Genomic DNA, 22,906 nt, shown 5'->3' with positions numbered 1-22,906 from the left:
ATTTTTTTGTGATTTTTTGGGAATTTTTGGATGATTTTTTGGGGGTTTTGGGGGAATTTTTTTCAGATATTTTTTTGGATTTTTTGGGGGATTTCGGAGCCCCCGAGGATCGGAACGGAAGCGGGAGAGCTCCCGGGAGCCCCAGAAACCCCGGCACAGAACCGGGGCTGGAAATGGGGAAAATGGGAAATTTAGGGAAAAAATTGGGGAAAATTGGGAAAAAATTGGGGGAAAAATTGGGAAAAAATTGGGGAATTTTTGGGAAAAAAATTGGATTTTTTTGCGATTTTTGGTGATTTTTTTGGTGATTTTTTTGGGTTTTTTTGGGGATTTTTTAAGGATCATTTGGTGATTTTTTGGTGTTTTTTGGGATATTTTTGGAGAATTTTCTGGGGATTTTGGGGAATTTTTGGGATTTTTTTGAGATTTCTGGAGAATTTTTAGGGAATTTTTGGGGATTTTTTTGGCATTTGTTGGGGATTTGTCTGGGATTTTTGGGGAAATTTTTTCAGAGCTTTTGAGGAGTTTTTGGGGATTTTTGGGGATTTTGGAGCCCCCGAGGATCGGAGCGGAAGCGGGAGAGCTCCCGGGAGCCCCAGAAACCCCGGCACAGAACCGGGGCTGGAAATGGGGAAAATTGGGGTTTTAGGGGAAAAAATAAGTGAAAAAAGTTGGGAAAAATTGGGAATTTTTGGGAAAAAAAAATGGATTTTTTTTGGGTTTTATTGGGATTTTTTTTGTGATTTTTTTTGGGGTTTTTTGGGGATTTTTTGAGGAATTTTTGGTGATTTTTTGGTATTTTTTGGGAAAATTTTTGAGATTTTTTGGGATTTTTTTTTTATTTTTTTGGAGACTTTTTGGGGGTTTTGGGGGAATTTTTTTGGATTTTTTGGGGATTTTGGAGCCCCCGAGGATCGGAGCGGAAGCGGGAGAGCCCCAGAAACCCCGGCACAGAACCGGCGCTGGAAATGGGGAAAAATGGGATTTTAGGAGAAAAAATTGAGGAAAAATTGGGAAAAAAATTGGGGACAAGTTGTGGAAATTTAGGGAAAGAATTGGGGGGAAAATGGGGAATTTTGGGTAAAAAATTGGATTTTCTTTGGGTTTTATTTTGATTTGTTGGTGATTTTTTTGGGATATTTTTTGAGGAAATTTCTGGGATTTTGGGGAAATTTTTGGGTTTTTTTGCAGATTTTTTTGGAATTTTTGGGGAATTTTTTGAGAATTTTGTGGAAATTTTTTGGGATTTTTAAGGAAATTTCTGGGATTTTTTACGAATTTTTTGGTGGTTTTTAGGGATTTTTGGGGGGATTTTTTTGAGTTTTTTTGGGAATATTTTTGGGGATTTGTTGAGAATTTTTTGGGGATTTTTTCTGGGATTTTTGGAGAATTTTTTGGGATTTTTGGGGGAATTTTTTGTGATTTTTTTGGGATTTTTTTTGTGATTTTTTGGGAATTTTTGGATGATTTTTTGGGGTTTTGGGGGAATTTTTTCAGATATTTTTTGGATTTCTGGGGATTTTGGAGCCCCCGAGGATCGGAGCGGAAGCGGGAGAGCTCCAGGGAGCCCCAGAAACCCCGGCACAGAACCGGGGCTGGAATGGGAAAAATTGGGAAATTTGGGGAAAAAATTGGGGGAAAATTGGGAAAAAATTGGGGGAAAATTGGGAAAAAATTGGGGAATTTTTGGGAAAAAAATTGGATTTTTTTGCGATTTTTGGTGATTTTTTTTTGTGATTTTTTTGGGGTTTTTTTTGGGGATTTTTTAAGATCATTTGGTGATTTTTTGGTGTTTTTTGGGATATTTTTGGAGAATTTTCTGGGGATTTTGGGGAAATTTTTGGGATTTTTTTGAGATTTCTGGAGAATTTTTAGGGAATTTTTGGGGATTTTTTTTGGCATTTGTTGGGGATTTGTCTGGGATTTTTGGGGAAATTTTTTCAGAGCTTTTGAGGAGTTTTTGGGGATTTTTGGGATATTTTTGGGAATTTGAGGGGAATTTCTGGGGGATTTTTTGGGATTTTTGGGGATTTTGGAGCCCCCGAGGATCGGAGCGGAAGCGGGAGAGCTCCAGGGAGCCCCAGAAACCCCGGCACAGAACCGGGGCTGGAAATGGGGAAAATTGGGGTTTTAGGGGAAAAAATAAGTGAAAAAAGTTGGGAAAAATTGGGAAATTTTTGGGAAAAAAAAATGGATTTTTTTTGGGTTTTATTGGGATTTTTTTTGTGATTTTTTTGGTGGGGTTTTTTTGGGGATTTTTTGAGGAATTTTTGGTGATTTTTTGGTATTTTTTGGGAAATTTTTGAGATTTTTTGGGATTTTTTTTTTATTTTTTTGGAGACTTTTTGGGGGTTTTGGGGGAATTTTTTTGGATTTTTTGGGGATTTTGGAGCCCCCGAGGATCGGAGCGGAAGCGGGAGAGCCCCAGAAACCCCGGCACAGAACCGGCGCTGGAAATGGGGAAAAATGGGATTTTAGGAGAAAAAATTGAGGAAAAATTGGGAAAAAAATTGGGGACAAGTTGTGGAAATTTAGGGAAAGAATTGGGGGGAAAATGGGGAATTTTTGGGTAAAAAATTGGATTTTCTTTGGGTTTTATTTTGATTTGTTGGTGATTTTTTTGGGATATTTTTTGAGAAATTTCTGGGGATTTTGGGGAAATTTTTGGGTTTTTTTTGCAGATTTTTTTGGAATTTTTGGGGAATTTTTTGAGAATTTTGTGGAAATTTTTTGGGATTTTTAAGGAAATTTCTGGGATTTTTTACGAATTTTTTGGTGGTTTTTAGGGATTTTTGGGGGATTTTTTGAGTTTTTTTGGGAATATTTTTGGGGATTTGTTGAGAATTTTTTGGGGATTTTTCTGGGATTTTTGGAGAATTTTTTGGGATTTTTGGGGGAATTTTTTGTGATTTTTTTGGGATTTTTTTGTGATTTTTTGGGAATTTTTGGATGATTTTTTGGGGGTTTTTGGGGGAATTTTTTCAGATATTTTTTGGATTTTTTGGGGATTTCGGAGCCCCCGAGGATCGGAACGGAAGCGGGAGAGCTCCCGGGAGCCCCAGAAACCCCGGCACAGAACCGGGGCTGGAAATGGGGAAAATGGGAAATTTAGGGAAAAAATTGGGGAAAATTGGGAAAAAATTGGGGGGAAAATTGGGAAAAAATTGGGGAATTTTTGGGAAAAAAATTGGATTTTTTTGCGATTTTTGGTGATTTTTTTGGTGATTTTTTTGGGTTTTTTTGGGGATTTTTTAAGGATCATTTGGTGATTTTTTGGTGTTTTTTTGGATATTTTTGGAGAATTTTCTGGGGATTTTGGGGAAATTTTTGGGATTTTTTTGAGATTTCTGGAGAATTTTTAGGGAATTTTTGGGGATTTTTTTTGGCATTTGTTGGGGATTTGTCTGGGATTTTTGGGGAAATTTTTTCAGAGCTTTTGAGGAGTTTTTGGGGATTTTTGGGGATTTTGGAGCCCCCGAGGATCGGAGCGGAAGCGGGAGAGCTCCAGGGAGCCCCAGAACCCGCGGGCACAAAACTGGGGCTGGAACGGGAAAAATTGGGGTTTTAGGGGAAAAAAATAGTGAAAAAATTTGGGAAAAATTGGGAAATTTTGGGAAAAAATTGGACTTTTTTTCGGGTTTTATTGGGATTTTTTTGTGATTTTTTTGGGGTTTTTTGGGGATTTTTTGAGGAATTTTTGGTGATTTTTTGGTATTTTTTGGGATATTTTTTTGAGAATTTTCTGGGGATTTTCGGGATTTTTTGGAGAAATTTTTTGGGATTTTTTGGAAAATTTGGGGGGATTTTTTGAGAATTTATTTTGATTTTTTGGGAAATTTTTGAGATTTTTTGGGATTTTTTTGGAGACTTTTTGGAGACTTTTTGGGGGTTTTGGGGAATTTTTTTGGATTTTTTGGGGATTTTGGAGCCCCCGAGGATCGGAGCGGAAGCGGGAGAGCTCCCGGGAGCCCCAGAAACCCCGGCACAGAACCGGGGCTGGAAATGGGGAAAAATTGGGATTTTAGGAGAAAAAATTGAGGAAAAATTGGGAAAAAAATTGGGGACAAGTTGTGGAAATTTAGGGAAAGAATTGGGGGGAAAATGGGGAATTTTTGGGTAAAAAATTGGATTTTCTTTGGGTTTTATTTTGATTTGTTGGTGATTTTTTTGGGATATTTTTTTGAGAAATTTCTGGGGATTTTGGGGAAATTTTTGGGTTTTTTTGCAGATTTTTTTGGAATTTTTGGGGAATTTTTTGAGAATTTTGTGGAAATTTTTAGGGATTTTAGAGGAAATTTTTTTGATTTTTTAATGAATTTTTTGGTGGTTTTTAGGGATTTTTGGGGGATTTTTTGGAGTTTTTTTGGGAATATTTTTGGAATTTTTGAGATTTTTTTTGGAAATTTTTGGGGATTTTTTGAGAATTTTTTGGGGATTTTTCTGGGATTTTTGGGGAATTTTTGGGGATTTTTTTGAGAATTTTGTGGAAATTTTGGGGTATTTTTTGGGGAATTTTCTGGGATTTTTTGGGGAATTTTTGAGATTTTTTTGGGGGAATTTTGGGGATTTTTCTGGGATTTTTTTGGGGAATTTTTTGGGAATTTTTGGGATTTTTTTGGGATTTTTTGAGAACTATTCAGAATTTTTGGGGCAATTTTTGGGATTTTTTGGAAAATTTTCTGGGATTTTTTTGGGAATTTTTGAGATTTTTTTGGGGAAATTTTGGGAAATTTTTTTGGCATTTTTTGGGGAATTGTTGGGATTTTTTTTTTAAATTTTGGGGAATTTTTGGAGAATTTTTCAGGATTTTTGTGGGATTTTTTTATTTTTTGGATCAATTTTTTGGGATTTTTTTTGGGGAATTTTTTGGGATTTTTTGGGGAATTTTTGGGGATATTTTGAAGACGTTTTTGGGGAACTTTTTTGGATTTTTTGGGATTTTTGGGGATTTTGGAGCCCCCGAGGATCGGAGCGGAAGCGGGAGAGCTCCAGGGAGCCCCAGAAACCCCGGCACAGAACCGGCGCTGGAAATGGGGAAAATTGGGAAATTTAGGGGAAAATTGGGGAAAATTTTGGGAAAATTGGGAAAAAATTGAGACATTTTGGAGAAAAAAATTGGCTTTTTTAGGGAATTTTTGTGATTTTTTGGGGTTTTTATTGTGATTTTGTGGTGATTTTTTTGGGATTTTTTGGGATATTTTTTGAGAAATTTTCTGGGGATTTTTGGGAAAGTTTTGGGGATTTTTTTAAGAAATTTTTGGGGAGTTTTTTTGGGATTTTTTGGGATTTTTGGGGAGATTTTTGGAAATTGTCTTTAGATTTTTTGGGGGATTTTTGGGGGAATTTTTGGGATTTTTTTGGAAATTTTTGGGATTTTGTTTTAAACTTTTTGGTGCTTTTTTGGTGGTTTTTTGGTACTTTTGGGGAGTTTTTGGTGATGTTTTGAGAATTTTTAGGGCTTTTTTCTGGGGATTTTTTTGGGATTTTTTGATGATTTTTTGTTTGTTTTTGGGGAACTTTTTTGGATTTTTTTGGGATTTTTGGGGATTTTGGGAGCCCCCCGAGGATCGGAGCGGAAGCGGGAGAGCTCCAGGGAGCCCCAGAAACCCCGGCACAGAACCGGGGCTGGAAATGGGGAAAATGGGAAATTTAGGGGAAAATTGGGGGAAAATTGGGGCAAAAAATTGGGGACAAGTTGTGGAAATTTAGGGGAAAGAATTGGGGGGAAAATGGGGAATTTTTGGGTAAAAAATTGGATTTTTGTTTGGGTTTTATTTTGATTTGTTGGTGATTTTTTTGGGATATTTTTTGGGAAATTTCTGGGGATTTTTGGGAAATATTTGTATTTTTTGCAGATTTTTTTGGAATTTTTGGGGAATTTTTTGAGAATTTTGTGGAAATTTTTAGGGATTTTAGAGGAAATTTTTCTGATTTTTTACGAATTTTTTGGAGGTTTTTGGGGATTGTTTGGAGATTTTTTTTGGGAATATTTTTGGAATTTTTGAGATTTTTTTGGAAATTTTGGGGGGATTTTTTGAGAATTTTTTGGGGATTTTTTGAGATTTTTTCAGGATTTTTTGGGAAATTTGTGGGGATATTTTGGAGACTTCTTTTTGGGTTTTGGGGGATTTTTTGGGATTTTTTGGGGATTTTGGAGCCCCCGAGGATCGGAACGGAACCGGGAGAGCTCCAGGGAGCCCCAGAACCCGGGGCGGGAAATGGGGAAAAATTGGAGAAAAAATTGGGAAAAAAATTTGGGGAAATTTAGGGAAAAAATTGGGGAAATTTTTAGGAAAAAAATGGATTTTTTGGTGGTTTTTATTGTCACTTTTTCATGATTTTTTTTGGTTTTTTGGCGAGGAAATTTGAAGGGATTTTTGGGTTTTTTTTGGAGGAATTCGTGAGGGGTTTTTTTATTTTTTAGGCATTTTTGGGATTTTTTTGGGAATTTTTTGGGATTTTTATTTGAAATAGTCGGGAATTTTTTTGGAAATTTTTGGGGATTTTTTTTTGGATTTTTGTGGAATTTTTGGGAGTTTTTTGGAATTTTTTTGGATTTTGTTGTAAATTTTTTGGGGGCTTTTTTGGGAATTTTTTTTTTTGGGAATTGTGAGATTTTTTTGGGGGATTTTTCTGGATTTTTTTTTTTTTTTATTTTTGGGTGATTTTTTTGGGATTTAAAAAAAATTTTTGATGTTTTTTGGGAATTTTTGGGGAATGAGATTCCTTTGGAATTTTTTGGGGAATTTTGGGAAATTTTTTGGAAATTCTGGGGGAATTTTTGGGGAATTTTTCGGGATTTTTTTTGTGATTTTTTTAGGGTTTTTTTAAGATTTTTACCGATTTTTTGGGGAATTTTTTGGGATTTTTGGAGGAAATTTTGGCTATTTTTTTTTTAATGTCTTGAGAATTTTTGGGGATTTTTTTGGACTTTTTGGGGGGATTTTGGAGCCCCTGAGGATTCGAACGGAACCGTGGCACAAAAACCGGGGCTGGATGTGGAAAATTGGGGAAAAATTGGGAAATTTTGGGCAAAAATTGGGAAAAATTTTGTGGCAAAATTGGGGAAAATTTCGAAAAAAATTGGGGGAAATATTGGGGAAAATTGGGAAATTTTTGGGGAAAAAATTGGATTTTTTTGGGATGTTTAGGTGATTTTTTGGGGGATTTTGGGAGGAATTTTTGGTGATTTTCTGGGGATTTTTAAAAAATTTTTGGGGATTTTTTTGGGTTTTTTGGGATTTTCTGGGGATATTTTTTGGGCAATTTTTGGTGAATATTTTTGGGAAGTTTTTGGGTTTTTTAAATGATTTTTAAAATGATTTTTTTACAGATTTTTTTGAGAATTTTTTGGGATTTTTTGGGAATTTATTTGGGATTTTTGGGGGATTTTTGGATTAATTTTTTTGGATTTTGGGGGAATTTCTTTTTTAATTTTTGGGGATTTTGGGGGGATTTTTTGGGATTATTTTGGGATTTTTGAGGGTTTTGTTTTTTAATATTCAGGGATTTTTTGAGAAAATATTTTGGGGATTTTTTGGGGGTTTTTTTGGGAATTTTAAGGATTTTTGGGGGGAATTTTTGGGGATTTTTTTAATTTTAGGGATTTTTTTGGGGGGGATTTTTTGAGGATTTTTAATAATATTTTTTAGGAAAATTTTGGGGGAATTTTTGGGGAAATTTTTGGAGATTTTTTTTAATTTTTTGCGGATTCTTTTGAGGATTTTTTTAGGATTTTCTGGGGAATTTTTGTGAGTTTTTCTTTTACTTTTTAAAAAACTTTCTCAGATTTTTAAGGGGATTTTTGGAGTGATTTTTGTATTATTTTTACGGAATTTTTAAGAGAATTTTTTGAGTTTTTTTTTTAATTTTTGAGATTTTTTAGGATTTTTTTTTTTTAGATTTTTCAGGTATTTCTGCAGACTTAAAATTTTCTGGTTTTTTAAAATTTTTTTTTGCTTTTTGATATATTTTGCAGAATATTTTCTTTATTTTTTTAATTTTTCCGGATTTTTGGACATTTTTGGGGATTTTATTTTTATTTTCGAGGCGTATTTGTGGCAATTTGCGAATTTTGGGACAAAACTGTGGAAGACTTCTAAAAACCTGACAATTCCCGCCCTCAACTCCCTGGAGATTTATGGAACCCTGACAAAAAATCGGAAAATTCCGAATTTTGGCTCAAAATTTGTTAAATTTTGGGGCAAATTTTGAATTTCCGGGGCCGTTTTTGGGTCAATCTGAGGCGATTTTGTCTCTAATGGGGCCGATTTTTGATAATTTTCCCCTCCCGAATCCGATTTTTTGGGGTCCCGAGGTGGATTTTTGCCGATTTCTGCCGATTTTGGGGCATTTTTGGGCGATTTTGGGGCATTTTGAGCGCTCCCCCACCTTCCCCGTTACCCTCCGGCGGCTCCATCGGCACTTCCGGCTGGCGGCGCTTCCGGCTTCCGGCGTTGCCATGGTAACACCGGAAGCCGCTCTGGCCACGCCCCTTTCCCGTCTCTATGGTAACACCGGAAGCCGCTCTGGCCGCGAGTCCTCCAGGACTCGATGGTGGCGCCGCAAAACCGCCCCAAAATCCCCAAAATTCGCCCCAAAAACCCCAAATTTCACCCCCAAACCCCCATTTTTTCCCCCCAAATCCTGAATTTTCCTCCCAATCCAGCCCCGTGCTGGGAGTTTTGGGGTCCTTCATGACCCAAATTTGTTTAAATTCACCCCAAAATTCCCAAATTCTTCTCAAAAAAATTGCCGGGAAATTCCCCCTCAAAATGAGCCCACATTGCCCCAAAATGACCGCGAGTGACCCCTGGGTGACCCCAGGTCCCCCCAAAATGGCCCTGAGTGACCAATGAGTGACCCCTGACCCCAAAATGACCTCGAGTGACCCCAGAATGACCAATGAGTGACCAATGACCCCTGAGTGACCCCAGGGTCCCCAAAATGACCCAAAATCCCCAAAAATGACCCAAAACCCACTAAAAATGACCCTGGGTGACCCATGAGTGACCCCTGAGTGACCCCTGACCCCTGGGTGACCCCAGGACCCCCAAAATGCCCCAAATCCCCCAAAATTAACCCAAAATGGCCCCGAGTGACCCCTGAGTGACCCCACATGACCCTGAGTGACCCCAGGACCCCCAAAAATGACCCAAAATCCCCCCAAACCCCCCAAAAATGACCCTGAGTGACCCCTGAGTGACCCCTGACCCCTCGGTGACCTCAGGACCCCCAAAATGACCCAAATCCCCCAAAATTAACCCAAAATGACCCCGAGTGACCCCAGAGTGACCCCGGAATGACCCCGAGTGACCCCTGAGTGACCCCTGACCCCTCAGTGACCCCAGGACCCCCAAAATTTCCCCAAATGACCCCAAAATGACCCCCGGCTGACCCCTGAGTGACCCCTGAGTGACCCCTGGCTGACCCCCGTGTGACCCCACCGACAGCGCGGGATCGGCTCCGAGCGATTTTATTGGCTGGGAAAGGGAAAAGGGGGCGGGGCCACATCGCGGTCAAAGGTCAAGGGGGGGGGAGTGACCAATGGGGAGGGGCCGGGGGGGGGGCAGGGTGACCACGAGTGACCACGAGTGACCAATGGCCATTTTGAGATGGCCACGAGTGACCCGGGGTCAGTTTAGAGTGACCACAGTGACCAGGAGTGGCCAGAAGTGACCATGGGTCACTTTAGAGTGACCACGAATGACCACGAAGGACCAGTGGTCAGTTTAGAGTGACCAAAGTGACCATTGGTCACTTTTGAGTGACCAATGGTCAGTTTGCAGTGACCACGAGTGACCAAAAGTGGCCACAAGTGACCATTGGTCACTTCAGAGTGACCACTGGTCACTTTAGGGTTGCCAGAATGACCAGAATGACCAGGGGTCACTTCAGAGTGACCACGAGTGACCAGGGATCACCTTGGGGTGGTCAGAGTGACCAATGGTTACTTCAGAGTGACCAGGAGTGACCACTGGTCACTTCAGAGCAGCCAGAGTGACCAGGGGTCAGTTTGGGGTGACCAGAGTGACCAATGGTCACTTTAGAGTGACCACAAGTGACCAGACTGACCAAGAGTGGCCAAAAATGACCACTGGTCACTTTGGGGTGGCCTTGGAGTGACCAGAGTGACCATTGCTCACTTTGGGGTGGTCAAGATGGCCAGAAGTGACCACTGGCCACTTCAGAGTGACCACGAGTGACCATTGGTCAGTATAGGGTGGCCAGAGTGACCACTGGTCACTTCAGAGCGATCAGGAGTGACCAAGAGTGACCAGCGGTCAGTTTAGGGTGGCCATAAGTGACCAGGAGTCACTTTGGGGTGGTCAGAGTGACCAAGAGTAACCAGTGGTCACTCTAGAGTGACCATGAGTGACCAGGGGTCACTTTGGAGTGACCAGAGTGACCACTGGTCATTTTGGGATGGTCAATGTGACCGGAGTGACCCGTGGTCACTTCAGAGTGACCAGGAGTGACCAACGGTCAGTTTAGGGGGACCAGAGTGACCAGGGGTCAGTTTAGGGTGGCCAGAAATGGCCACTGGTCACTTTAGAGTGACCAGGAGTGACCACTGGTTGCTTTAGTGACCACAAGTGACCAGGAGTGTCCATTGGTCACTTTAGTGACCAACAGTGGCCACAAGTGACCAGTGGTCACTTTGGGATGGTCAAGGTGACCAGAGAGATCAGTGGTCACTGTAGAGTGACCACTGGTCACTTTGGGGTTGCCAGAGTGACCAGGAGTGGTCACAATTGGCCAGTGGTCACTTCAGAGTGACCAGAGTTACCAATGGTCAGTTTGCAGTGACCACGAGTGACCAACGGTCACTTTAGAGTGACCACGGGTCAGTTTGAAGTGGACAGGGGTGGTCAGTGGTCACTCTGGAGTGGTCAGTGGTCACTCTGGGGTGGTCAGTGCTGACTCTGGAGTGGTCAGTGGTCACTCTGGGGTGGTCAGTGGTCACTCTGGAGTGGTCAGTGGTCACTCTGGGGTGACCTGGGGTGGTCAGTGGTCACTTTGGAGTGGCCAGGAGTCACCAAAAGTGACCAGGAGTGACCAGTGGTCACTCTGGAGTGGTCAGTGGTCACTCTGGTGTGGACAGGGGCAGTCAGGCGTGGCCTGGAGTGACCAATGGTCACCGTGGGGGGGACACAGAGTGACCACAGGTGGTCAGTGAGGGACACAGAGTGACCACAGGTGGTCAGTGAGGGACACAGAGTGACCACAAGCGGTCACTGAGGGACACAGAGTGACCACAGGTGGTCACTGAGGGACACAGAGTGACCACAGGTGGTCAGTGAGGGACACAGAGTGACCACAAGCGGTCAGTGGTCAGCGGGGAGCGGCCGGAGAGCGGTCAGTGGTCAGCAGGAGACGGGCGGGAGTGACCATGGGGGCAGGGCGGGGCGGTCATTGGTGGTCAGTGACCATCACGAGTGGTCATCGGTGGTCATCAGTGGTCAGTGGGGACCAAAGGTGGACATTGAGTGACCACAGGTGGACATTGGTGACCAAAAATGGACATTGAGTGACCATTGGGTGGTCATTGGTGGCCGTGGTCACCAGGGATGACCACAGATGACCACAGATGACCAGAAATGACCACTGGTCACCAAGGATGGACATTGGATGACCATGGATGGTCATTGATGGCCACCAAGCATGGACATTGACCACTGGTGGTCATTGAGGGCTGTGGTCACCAAGAATGACCACAGATGACCAGAAATGACCACAGATGACCACAGATGACCACTGGTCACCATGGATGACCAATGACCACCATCATAGGTGACACAGGCATGGTGGAAGTCATGGGTCACCAAGGATGGACATTGAGTGACCATTGGGTGGTCATTGATGGCCGTGGTCACCGAAGACGACCACAGATGACCAGAGATGACCACAGATGACCAGAGATGACCACTGGTCACCAAAGATGGACGTTGAGTGACCATTGGGTGGTCATTGATGGCCGTGGTCACCAAGGATGACCACAAATGACCACAGATGATCAGAGATGATCACTGGTCACCAAGGATGGACATTGAGTGACCATTGGGTGGTCATTGGTGGCCACCAAGCATGAACATTGACCATTGGTGGTCATTGATGGCCGTGGTCACCAAGGATGACTGGAGATGACCACAGATGACCAGCGCTCAGCTGATGTAGACGCGGTGGAAGTCGTGGGTCACCAAAAGGGGACAATGAGTGACCATGGGTGGTCACTTGATGGCCACCAAGGATGGACATTGACCATTGGGTGGCCATTGACGGCCATGGTCACCAAGGATGACCACAGATGACCACAGATGACCGGAGATGACCACCGCTCAGCTGATGTAGACGCGGTGGAAGTCGTGGGCGCCGAAGGCCGCGTTGCACTTGGGGCACTTCCTCTGGCGCGTGTCGTAGCGGCTCTTGACGCACTCGAAGCAGAAGACGTGGAAGCACTTGGTCAGCACCGCGTCCTTCTTGCGCGCGTTGCAGCACGGGCAGGTCAGCCGGGCCTGGCCGGAGAGGAGCGAGGGTCAGCCGGGGTGACCGCCGGTGACCGCGGGTCAGCCGAGGTCGTTAGAGATGGTTAGAAGTCAACTGAAGTCATTGAAGGTCATTAATGGTCAACCGAGGTCATTCAAGATCAACTGAGATCGTTGAAGGTCGTTAATGGTCAACCAACATCATTTGAGGTCAACCAAAGTCATTGAAGGTCGTTAATGGCCAACCAAAATCATTGAAGGTCATTAATGGCCAACCAAAGTCATTGAAGGTCGTTAATGGCCAACCAAAATCATTGAAGGTCGTTAATGGTCAACCAAAATCATTGAAGGTCATTAATGGCCAACCAATGTCATTGAAGGTCGTTAATGGCCAACCAAAGTCATTGAAGGTCATTAATGGCCAACCAAAGTAATTGAAGGTCATTAATGGCCAACCAAAGTCATTGAAGGTCGTTAATGGCCAACCAAAATCATTGAAGGTCGTTAATGGCCAACCAAAGTCATTGAAGGTCGTTAATGGCCAACCAAAATCATTGAAGGTCATTAATGGCCAACCAAAGTCATTGAAGGTCGTTAATGGCCAACCAAAATCATTGAAGGTCGTTAATGGCCAACCAAAATCATTGAAGGTCATTAATGGCCAACCAAAGTCATTGAAGGTCATTAATGGCCAACCAAAGTCATTGAAGGTCGTTAATGGCCAACCAAAGTCATTGAAGGTCATTAATGGCCAACCAAAATCATTGAAGGTCGTTAATGGCCAACCAAAATCATTGAAGGTCGTTAATGGCCAACCAAAGTCATTGAAGGTCGTTAATGGCCAACCAAAATCATTGAAGGTCGTTAATGGCCAACCAAAGTCATTGAAGGTCATTAATGTTCAACCAAGGCCATGTGAGATCAACCAAGGTCATTCGAGCTCAACCAAAGTCATTGAAAGTCATTAATGATCAACCAAGGTCATTAAAGGTCACCTAAGATTATTGAAGGTCATTAATGGTCATGCAAAGTCACTGAAGGTCATTAACGGTCAACCAAGGTAATTGAAGGTCATTAATGGCCAACCAACGTCATTCGACATCAACCAAGATCATTTGAGGTCAACCAAAGTCCTTGAAGATAATTAATGGTCAACCAAGGTCATTTGAGGTCAACCAAGGTCATTGGAAGTCATTAATGGTCAACCAAGGTCATTGGAAGTCATTAATGGTCAACCAAGGTTGCTTGAGGTCAACCAAGGTCATTCGAGGTCATTGAAGGTCATTAATGGTCAACCAAGGTCATCCGAGGTCAACCAAAGTCACTGAAGGTCATTAATGGTCAGCCAAGATTGTTGAAGGTCATTAACGGTCAACCAAGGTCATTTAAAGTCAACCAAAGTCATTGAAAGCCATTAATGGTCAACCAAAATTGTTGAAGGTCATTAATGGTCAACCAAGGGCATTCGAGGTCAACCAAGGTCCTTGAAGATCATTAATGGTCAACCAACGTAATTTGAGGTCAACTAAGATTGTTGAAGGCCATTAATGGCCAAGATCATTCAAGGTCAGCCAAGATCATTGAAGGTCATTAATGGCCAACTAAGATCATCTGAGGTCAACCAAGGTCATTGAGGATCATTAACGGTCAACCAAGGTCACTCAAGATCAACCAAGGTCATTGAAAGTCATTAATGGTCAACCAAAGTCATTCAAGGTCAACCAAGGTCCTTGAAGGTCGTTAATGGTCAGCCAAGGTTGTCGAAGGTCAACCAAGGTCATTTGAGGTCAACCAAAGTCATTGAAGGTCACTAATGGTCAACCAAGGTCATTGAAGATCACTGATGGCCAACCAAGGTCATTTGAGGTCAACCAAAGTCATTGAAGGTCACTAATGGTCAACCAAGGTCATTGAAGATCACTGATGACCAACCAAGGTCATTCGAGGTCAACCAAGGTCATTTGAGGTCAACTGAAGTCATTGAGTGCCATTAATGGTCGTCAAAAGTCATTGAAGGTCATGAACAGTCAACCAAGGTAATTGGAGGTCAATCAAGGTCATTGGAGATCATTAGCGGTCAACCAAGGTTGTTCGAGGTCAACCAAGGTCATCCGAAGTTGCTGAAGGTCATTAATGGTCAACCAAGGTCATTGAAGGTCAACCAAGGTTGTTTTAGGTCAACCAAAATCATTGAAGGTCATGAATGCTCAGCCAAGGTCATTGAAGGTGATCAATGGCCAACCAAGGTCATTCAAGGCCAGCTGAGGTCAGTGAAGGTCATTCATGGTCGACCAAAGTCGTTCAAGATCAACCAAGGTCATTCAAGGTCAACCAAGGTCATTTGAGATCAATTGAAGTAATTGAAGGTCATTGATGGTCAACCAAGGTCATTCAAAGTCAACCAAGGTCATTGAAGGTTGTTAATGGTCAACCAAGGTCGTTAAATGTCATTGAAGGTCAACCAAGATAATTGAAGGTCAACCAAAGTCATTGAAGGTCATTTGAGGTCAATCAAGGTCATTGAAAGTCATTAATGGTCAACCAAGGTCATTGAAGGTCAACCAAGGTCATTGAAGATCGTTAATGGTCAACCAAGGTTGCTCGAGATCAACTGAGATCGTTAAAGGTCATTAATGGTCAACCAAGGTCATTCATGGCCAACCATGGTCATTGAAGGTCGTTAATGGTCAACCAAGGTCATCCAAGGCCATCAGAAGTCAACCGAAGTTACTGAAGGTCATTGATGGTCAACCAAGATCATTTGAGGTCAACCAAGGTCATTGAAGCTCGTTAATGGTCAACCGGTGTTCTAGAAAGTTCTAGAAAACGCCCCAAAAAAGTCACTGGGGCTCCACCCAGAGTCCTGGAAGCTCCACCCACGGTTCCTCAAGGTCCTGGAAGGTCCTGGAAGGTTCCAGAAGCTCCTGGAAAGTCCCAAAAGGTTCCAAAACCTCCTGCAAGCTTCTGGAAGCTCCTGTAAGGTCCCAGAAAGTTCCAGAAGATCCTGGAAAGCCCCAAAAGGTTCCAAAACCTCCTAGAAGATTCTGGAAGGTCCTGCAAGGTTCCAAAAGCTCCTGGAAGGTTCTGGAACCTCCTGAAAAATCCCAAAAATGTCCAGAAGCTCCCAAAAAATCCCGAAAAGTTCCAGAAGCTCCTAGAAGATCCTGGAAGCTTCTGGAAGGTCCCAAAAGGTTCCAAAACCTCCTAGAAGATCCTGGAAGCTCCAGGAAGCTCCAGGGAGGTCCCAGAAGCTCCTGGAAGGTTCTGGAACCTTTTGAAAAGTCCCAAAAAGTTCCAGAAGCTTGTGAAAGATCCCGAAAGGTTCCAAAAGTTCCTGGAAGGTTCTGGAACCTCCTAGAAGATCCAGAAAAGTTCTGGAAGGTTCCAGAACCTCCTAGAAGCTCCAGGAAGGTTCTGAAAGGTCCCGGAAGCTCCCGGAAAGTTCCAGAAGGTCCTGGAAAGTTCCAGAAGGTCCTGGAAGGTTCAGGAAGTTCCCAGGAGGCCCCAAGAAGCCCCAAAAGCTCCTGGAAGGTCCTGAAAGGCTCCAGAAGCTCCTAGAAGACCCTGGAAGCTTCTGGAAGATCCAGAAAGGTCCCGGAAGGTTCCAGAACGACCCAAAAAGTTCCAGAAGCTCCCGGAAGGTTCCAGAAGCTCCTAGAAGGTTCTGGAAGGTCCCAAAAAAGCTCCGGAAGGTCCTGGAAGGTTCCAGAAGCTCCTAGAAGGTTCTGGAAGGTCCCAAAAAAGCTCCGGAAGGTCCTGGAAGGTCCCCGAAGGTTCCAGAAGCTCCTAGAAGGTTCTGGAAGGTCCCAAAAAGTTCCGGCAGGTCCCGGCAGGCTCACCCGGTACTCCTTGATCTCCTCCTGCAGGATCTGGTCGGCGTCGGCGTAGACCTCGACCTTGCGCTGCTTCTCCAGCTTCCGGCGCAGCCGCGACAGCTCCTCCTGCCCCGAAAACCGCCAAAAGTGACCCAAAATGGCCCCAAAAATTCTGAAGAAATTCCCTCAAAAAATTCCAAAAAAATACCCAAAAACTTTTACAAAATTCCCCAAAAATAAGTTCCCAAAATATACCCAAAAATTCACAAAAAATTCCCAAAAATATTGCCAAAAATTCACAAAAAATTCCCAAAAATATTTCCAAAAATTCACAAGAAATTCCCAAAAATATTCCCAAAAATTCCAAAAATATTCTCAAAAATATTCCCCAAAATTCAAAAAAAATTCTCAAAAATATTCCCAAAAGTTTTCCCCAAAGTATTCCCCAAAAATATTCCCCAAAAATTCCCAAAACGGTCCCAAAAAATCCCCCCAAAAATCCCCCAAACATTCCCAAAAAATCCCAGCAAAATTCCAAAAAAATCCCCCAAAAATATTCCCAAAATGGTCCCAAATGATCCCCAAAAATTCCCAAAAATGTTCCCAAAAATTCCCAAAAAATAGTCCCAAATATTCTCAAAATTATTCCCCAAAATTCCCAAAAATATTCCCCAAAATGTTCCCAAAATGGTCCCAAAAAATCCCCAAAACATTTCCAAAAAATTCCCCAAAAATATTCCCAAAATCCCCCAAAATTCCAAAAAATGTTCTCAAAATGGTCCCAAATTACCCTAAAAATTCCCAAAAATGTTCCCCAAAAATAATGGCTAAAATTCTCAAAATTATTCCCCAAAATTCCCAAAAATATCCCCCCAAAATTCCCAGAAATATTCTCCAAAATTCCCAAAAATATGCCCCAAAAATTCCTAAAATGGTCCCAAAAAAATCCCAAAAATTCCCAGAAAATTCCCAAAAAATCCCCCAAAATTCCCAAAAATACTCCCAAAATTCCCCAAAATTCCAAAAAACGTTCCTAAAATGGCCCCAAATTATCCCCAAAAATTGCCAAAAATATTCCCAAAAATTCCCCAAAGTTCCGAAAAATATTCTAAAAAACTCCCCAAAAATTCCCCAAAAATATTCCCCAAAACCACTCCTTAAATTTCCCAAAAAAATCCTAAAAAAAACCACTAAAAAAACCCCAAAAATCCCAAAAAAATCCTCCCAAATTCCCAAAACCATTGACAAAAATATTCCCCAAAATGTCCCAAAAATGGTCCCAAAAATTCCCCCAAACAATCCCCAAAACATTCCCAAAAAATTCCCCAAAGATATTCCCAAAATTCCCCAAAATTCCAAAAAATGTTCCCAAAATGATCCCAAATTATCCCCAAAAATTCCCAAAAATGTTCCCAAAAATTCCCCAAAACCACTCCTTAAATTCCCCCAAAACATCCTAAAAAAGTCCATTTAAAAAAACCAAAAAATTCCCCCAAAACTCACCAAAACCCCTCCAAATCCCCCCCAAACCCCCTGAAATCCCCAAAAAATCCCCAAAATTCCCCAAAACCGCCCGAAATGCCCCAAAGGCTCACCTGGGCCCTCTTGAGGCTCAGCGACTCCTTGTCCTTGGCCGCGCGGTTCTCGGCCGCGCACACCTGCAGCTCCCGCAGCCGCGCCTGCACGTGCTCGCCCTGCGCACGCAGGTCCTCGGCCAGCTGGGCCGCCTCCACCGCCTGAGAGACACCTGGGTTACACCTGGGATACACCTGGGCACACCTGGGCACACCTGAGTGTACCTGGATACACCTGGGATACACCTGGATACACCTGACACTCATTTACACACACCTGGATACACCTGAGACCCATTTAGATACACCTGAGATACACCTGGGCACACCTTGATACACCTGAGGTTTACTTAGATACACCTGGATACACGTGAGTACCCTGGGCACACCTGAGATACACCTGAGATCCATTTACATACACCTGGGATACACCTGAGATCCACTGAGATTCACCTGAGTTACACCTGGGATACACCTGGGCACACCTGGGCACACCTGAGACCCATTTACATACACCCGGATTCACCTGGGCACACCTGAGATCCATTTACATACACCTGGGATACACCTCGGATACACCTGAGTACCCTGGACACACCTGAAATATACCTGAGACCCATTTACACACACCTGGATACACCTGGGATACACTGAGATACACCTGAGTTACACCTGAGTTACACCTGGGCACACCTGGGATACACCTGGGTGTACCTGGATACACCTGACACTCGTTTACACACACCTGGATACACCTGAGATCCATTTACATACACCTGGGTGTACCTGGATACACCTGGGATACACCTGGGCACACCCGGGCACACCTGAGACCCATTTACATACACCTGGGATACACCTGAGACTCATTTACATACACCTGGACACACCTGAAATCCATTCGGATACACCTGGATACACCTGGGTACAACTCAGATCCACTTAGATACACCTGAGATACACCTGGGATACACCTGGGCACACCTGGATACACCTGAGATCCATATACATACACCTGGATACACCTGAGACTCATTTACATACACCTGGATACATCTGGGCACACCTTGATACACCTGAGGTCCACTTAGATACACCTGAGATACACCTGAGTACCCTGGACACACCTGAGATACACCTGAGATACACCTGAGATACACCTGAGACCCATTTACATACACCTGGATACACCTGGGATCCACTGAGATACACCTGAGTTACACCTGGGATACACCTGGGCACACCTGGATACACCTGAGACTCATTTACATACACCTGGATACATCTGGGCACACCTTGATACACCTGAGGTCCACTTAGATACACCTGAGATACACCTGAGTACCCTGGGCACACCTGAGATACATCTGAGATACACCTGAGATCCATTTACATACACCTGAATACACCTGGGCACACCTGGGCACACCTGAGATCCACTGAGATCCACCTGAGTTACACCTGAATACACCTGGGCACACCTGAGATCCACTGAGATCCACCTGAAAAACACCTGGGCACACCTGGATACACCTGAGAACCATATACATACACCTGGATACACCTGAGTACCCTGGGCACACCTGAGATATATCTGAGATACACCTGAGATCCATTTACATACACCTGGGATACACCTGGGCACACCGGAGATCCACTTAGATACACCTGAGATACACCTGGATACACCTGAGTGCACCTGGGCACACCTGAAACCCATTTACACACACCTGGGCACACCTGGGCACACCTGCAGCTCCCGCAGCCGCGCCTGCACGTGCTCGCCCTGCGCACGCAGGTCCTCGGCCAGCTGGGCCGCCTCCACCGCCTGAGAGACACCTGGGTTACACCTGGGATACACCTGGGATACACCTGGGTTACACCTGGGATACACCTGGGATACACCTGGGATACACCTGGGATACACCTGGGATACACCTGGGATACACCTGGGTTACACCTGGGATACACCTGGGATACACCTGGGATACACCTGGGTTACACCTGGGGTACACCTGGGTTACACCTGGGATACACCTGGGATACACCTGGGATACACCTGGGATACACCTGGGCACACCTGAGACTCATTTACATACACCTGGGTGTACCTGGATACACCTGAGACCCATTTACATACACCTTGATACACCTGAGATGCACTGAGAAACACCTGAGTTACACCTGAGATACACCTGGGCACACCTGAGATCCATTTACACACACCTGGGTGTACCTGGATACAACTGAGATCCATTTAGATACACCTGGGATACACCTGGACACACCTGAGTGCACCTGGGACCCATTTAAATACATCTGGATACACCTGGAAACACCTGAGATCCACTGAGATACACCTGAGCTACACCTGAGATACACCTGGGCACACCTGGATACACCTGAGAGACACCTGGGATACACCTGGGTTACACCTGGGCACACCTGGGACTCATTTACATACACCTGTATACACCTGGGATACACCTGGGATACACCTGAGATACACCTGAGCACACCTGGGCACACCCAGGATCTATTTCAATACACCTGAGTTACACCTGGGCACACCTGGATAAACCTCAAATCCATTTAAACACACCTGGGATACACCTGAGTGCACCTGGGCACACCTGAGACCCATTTACATACACCTGGATACACCTGGACACACCTGGATACACCTAAGGCCCACTTAGATACACCTGAGATACACCTGAGTACCCTGGACACACCTGAGATACACCTGAGATACACCTGAGATCCATTTACATACACCTGGATACACCTGGGATACACCTGGGTGTACCTGGCACACCTGAGATCCATTTTACATACACCTGGATATACCTAGATATACCTGGACACACCTGGATACACCTGGATACACCTAAGACCCACTTAGATACACCTGAGATACACCTGAGTACCCTGGACACACCTGAGATACACCTGAGGTCCATTTACACACACCTGGATACACCTGGGCACACCCAGAATCTATTTCAATACACCTGAGATACACCTGAGCACACCTGGATAAACCTCAAATCCATTTAGACACACCTGGGATACACCTGAGTGCACCTGGGCACACCTGAGACCCATTTACATACACCTGGGCACACCTGGGCACAGCTGGGCACACCTGGATACACCTGAGACCCATTTAGATACACCTGACATACACCTGAGATCCATTTACATACACCTGGGATACACCTGAGTGCACCTGGGCACACCTGAGACCCATTTACGCACACCTGGGCACACCTGGGCACACCTGCAGCTCCCGCAGCCGCGCCTGCACGTGCTCGCCCTGCGCACGCAGGTCCTCGGCCAGCTGGGCCGCCTCCACCGCCTGAGAGACACCTGGGTTACACCTGGGATACACCTGGGATACACCTGGGCACACCTGGGCACACCTGGGTTACACCTGGGATACACCTGGGATACACCTGGGCACACCTGGGCACACCTGGGCACACCTGCAGCTCCCGCAGCCGCGCCTGCACGTGCTCGCCCTGCGCACGCAGGTCCTCGGCCAGCTGGGCCGCCTCCACCGCCTGAAACACACCTGGGTTACACCTGGATACACCTGGGTTACACCTGGGTACACCTGGGATACACCTGGATACACCTGAGACCCATTTACATACACCTGGATACACCTGGGATACACCTGAGATACATTTACATACAGCTGGATATACCTGCATACACCTGAGGTCCACTTAGATACACCTGACATACACCTGAGTACCCTGGACACACCTGAGATACACCTGAGACGCATTTACATACACCTGGGATACACCTGAGATCCATTTAAGTACACTTGAGATACACCTGGATACACCTGGGCACACCTGAGATACACCTGAGCACACCTGGATAAACCTCAAATCCATTTAGATACACCTGGGATACACCTGAGTGCACCCAGATACACCTGAGACCCATTTACATACACCTGGATACACCTGGGATACACCTGAGTGCACCTGGATACACCTGAGATCCATTTACACACACCTGGATACACCTGGACACACCTGGATACACCTGGATACACCTGAGATACACCTGAGTTACACCTGAGCACACCTGGATAAACCCCAAATCCACTTACACACACCTGGGATACACCTGAGTGCACCTGGGCACACCTCAGACCCATTTACACACACCTGGGCACACCTGGGCACACCTGAAATCCATTTACACACACCTGGGCACACCTGGGCACACCTGGGCACACCTGCAGCTCCCGCAGCCGCGCCTGCACGTGCTCGCCCTGCGCACGCAGGTCCTCGGCCAGCTGGGCCGCCTCCACCGCCTGAGAGACACCTGGGTTACACCTGGGATACACCTGGGATACACCTGAGATACACCTGGGATACACCTGAGTGCACCTGGATACACCTGAGAGACACCTGGGTACACCTGGGCACACCTGAGTGTACCTGGGATACACCTGAAAGACACCTGGGTATACCTGGGTACACCTGAGACCCATTTAGATACACCTGGATACACCTGGACACACCTGGATACACCTGAGGTCCACTTAGATACACCTGACATACACCTGAGTACCCTGGACACACCTGAGATACACCTGAGACCCATTTACATACACCTGGATACACCTGGATACACCTGGATACACCTGAGACTCATTTACACACACCTGGGATACACCTGCAATCCATTCAGATACACCTGGATACACCTGGGTACAACTCAGATCCACTTAGATACACCTGAGATACACCTGGGACTCATTTACATACACCTGGATACACCTGGATACACCTGAGATCCACTGAGATACACCTGAGTTACACCTGAGACACACCTGGGCACACCTGGATACACCTGAGACCCATTTACATACACCTGGATACACCTGGGATACACCTGGGATACACCTGAGACCCATTTACACACACCTGGGATACACCTGAAATCCATTCAGATACACCTGGATACACCTGGGTACAACTCAGATCCACTTAGATACACCTGA

The 22,906-nt window shown here is 44.5% G+C and overlaps 2 protein-coding genes across 3 annotated transcripts in view; both read right to left on the bottom strand.

Annotated features, from left to right (window-relative positions):
• Positions 1–6: 6 nt before the first annotated feature.
• Positions 7–9,057, bottom strand: LOC135288550 (titin-like). 2 transcript variants are annotated; one of them, XM_064401940.1, is made up of 2 exons: positions 8,392–9,057; positions 7–5,024 (listed from the first exon to the last, which is right to left on the bottom strand). In XM_064401940.1, the coding sequence occupies exon 2, from the start codon at positions 1,900–1,902 to the stop codon at positions 646–648; it is 1,257 nt and encodes a 418-aa protein (XP_064258010.1). In that variant the 5' UTR covers positions 1,903–5,024; positions 8,392–9,057; the 3' UTR covers positions 7–645. The 2 variants fall into 2 exon arrangements, with proteins under 2 accessions (XP_064258010.1, XP_064258011.1); XM_064401941.1 differs by having other exon boundaries at positions 7–3,996.
• A 788-nt stretch (positions 9,058–9,845) lies between these two features.
• Positions 9,846–22,906, bottom strand: part of RNF40 (ring finger protein 40) — a 58,642-nt gene continuing 45,581 nt past the window's right edge. Inside the window, exons 20-22 of the mRNA XM_064401833.1 lie at positions 17,896–18,036; positions 16,325–16,426; positions 9,846–12,515 (exon numbers count right to left, since the gene is read on the bottom strand). Coding sequence (XP_064257903.1) covers positions 12,339–12,515; positions 16,325–16,426; positions 17,896–18,036 — 420 coding nt within the window. The 3' untranslated portion in view covers positions 9,846–12,338. The remainder of the gene's footprint in view (positions 12,516–16,324; positions 16,427–17,895; positions 18,037–22,906) is intronic.

Source organism: Passer domesticus, chromosome 33 (genome assembly GCF_036417665.1).
Source record: "Passer domesticus isolate bPasDom1 chromosome 33, bPasDom1.hap1, whole genome shotgun sequence".
Classification (NCBI taxonomy): domain Eukaryota; kingdom Metazoa; phylum Chordata; class Aves; order Passeriformes; family Passeridae; genus Passer; species Passer domesticus.
Note: the sequence above shows the minus strand (reverse complement) of the source record. Positions and strands in the feature narration are given on the sequence as shown.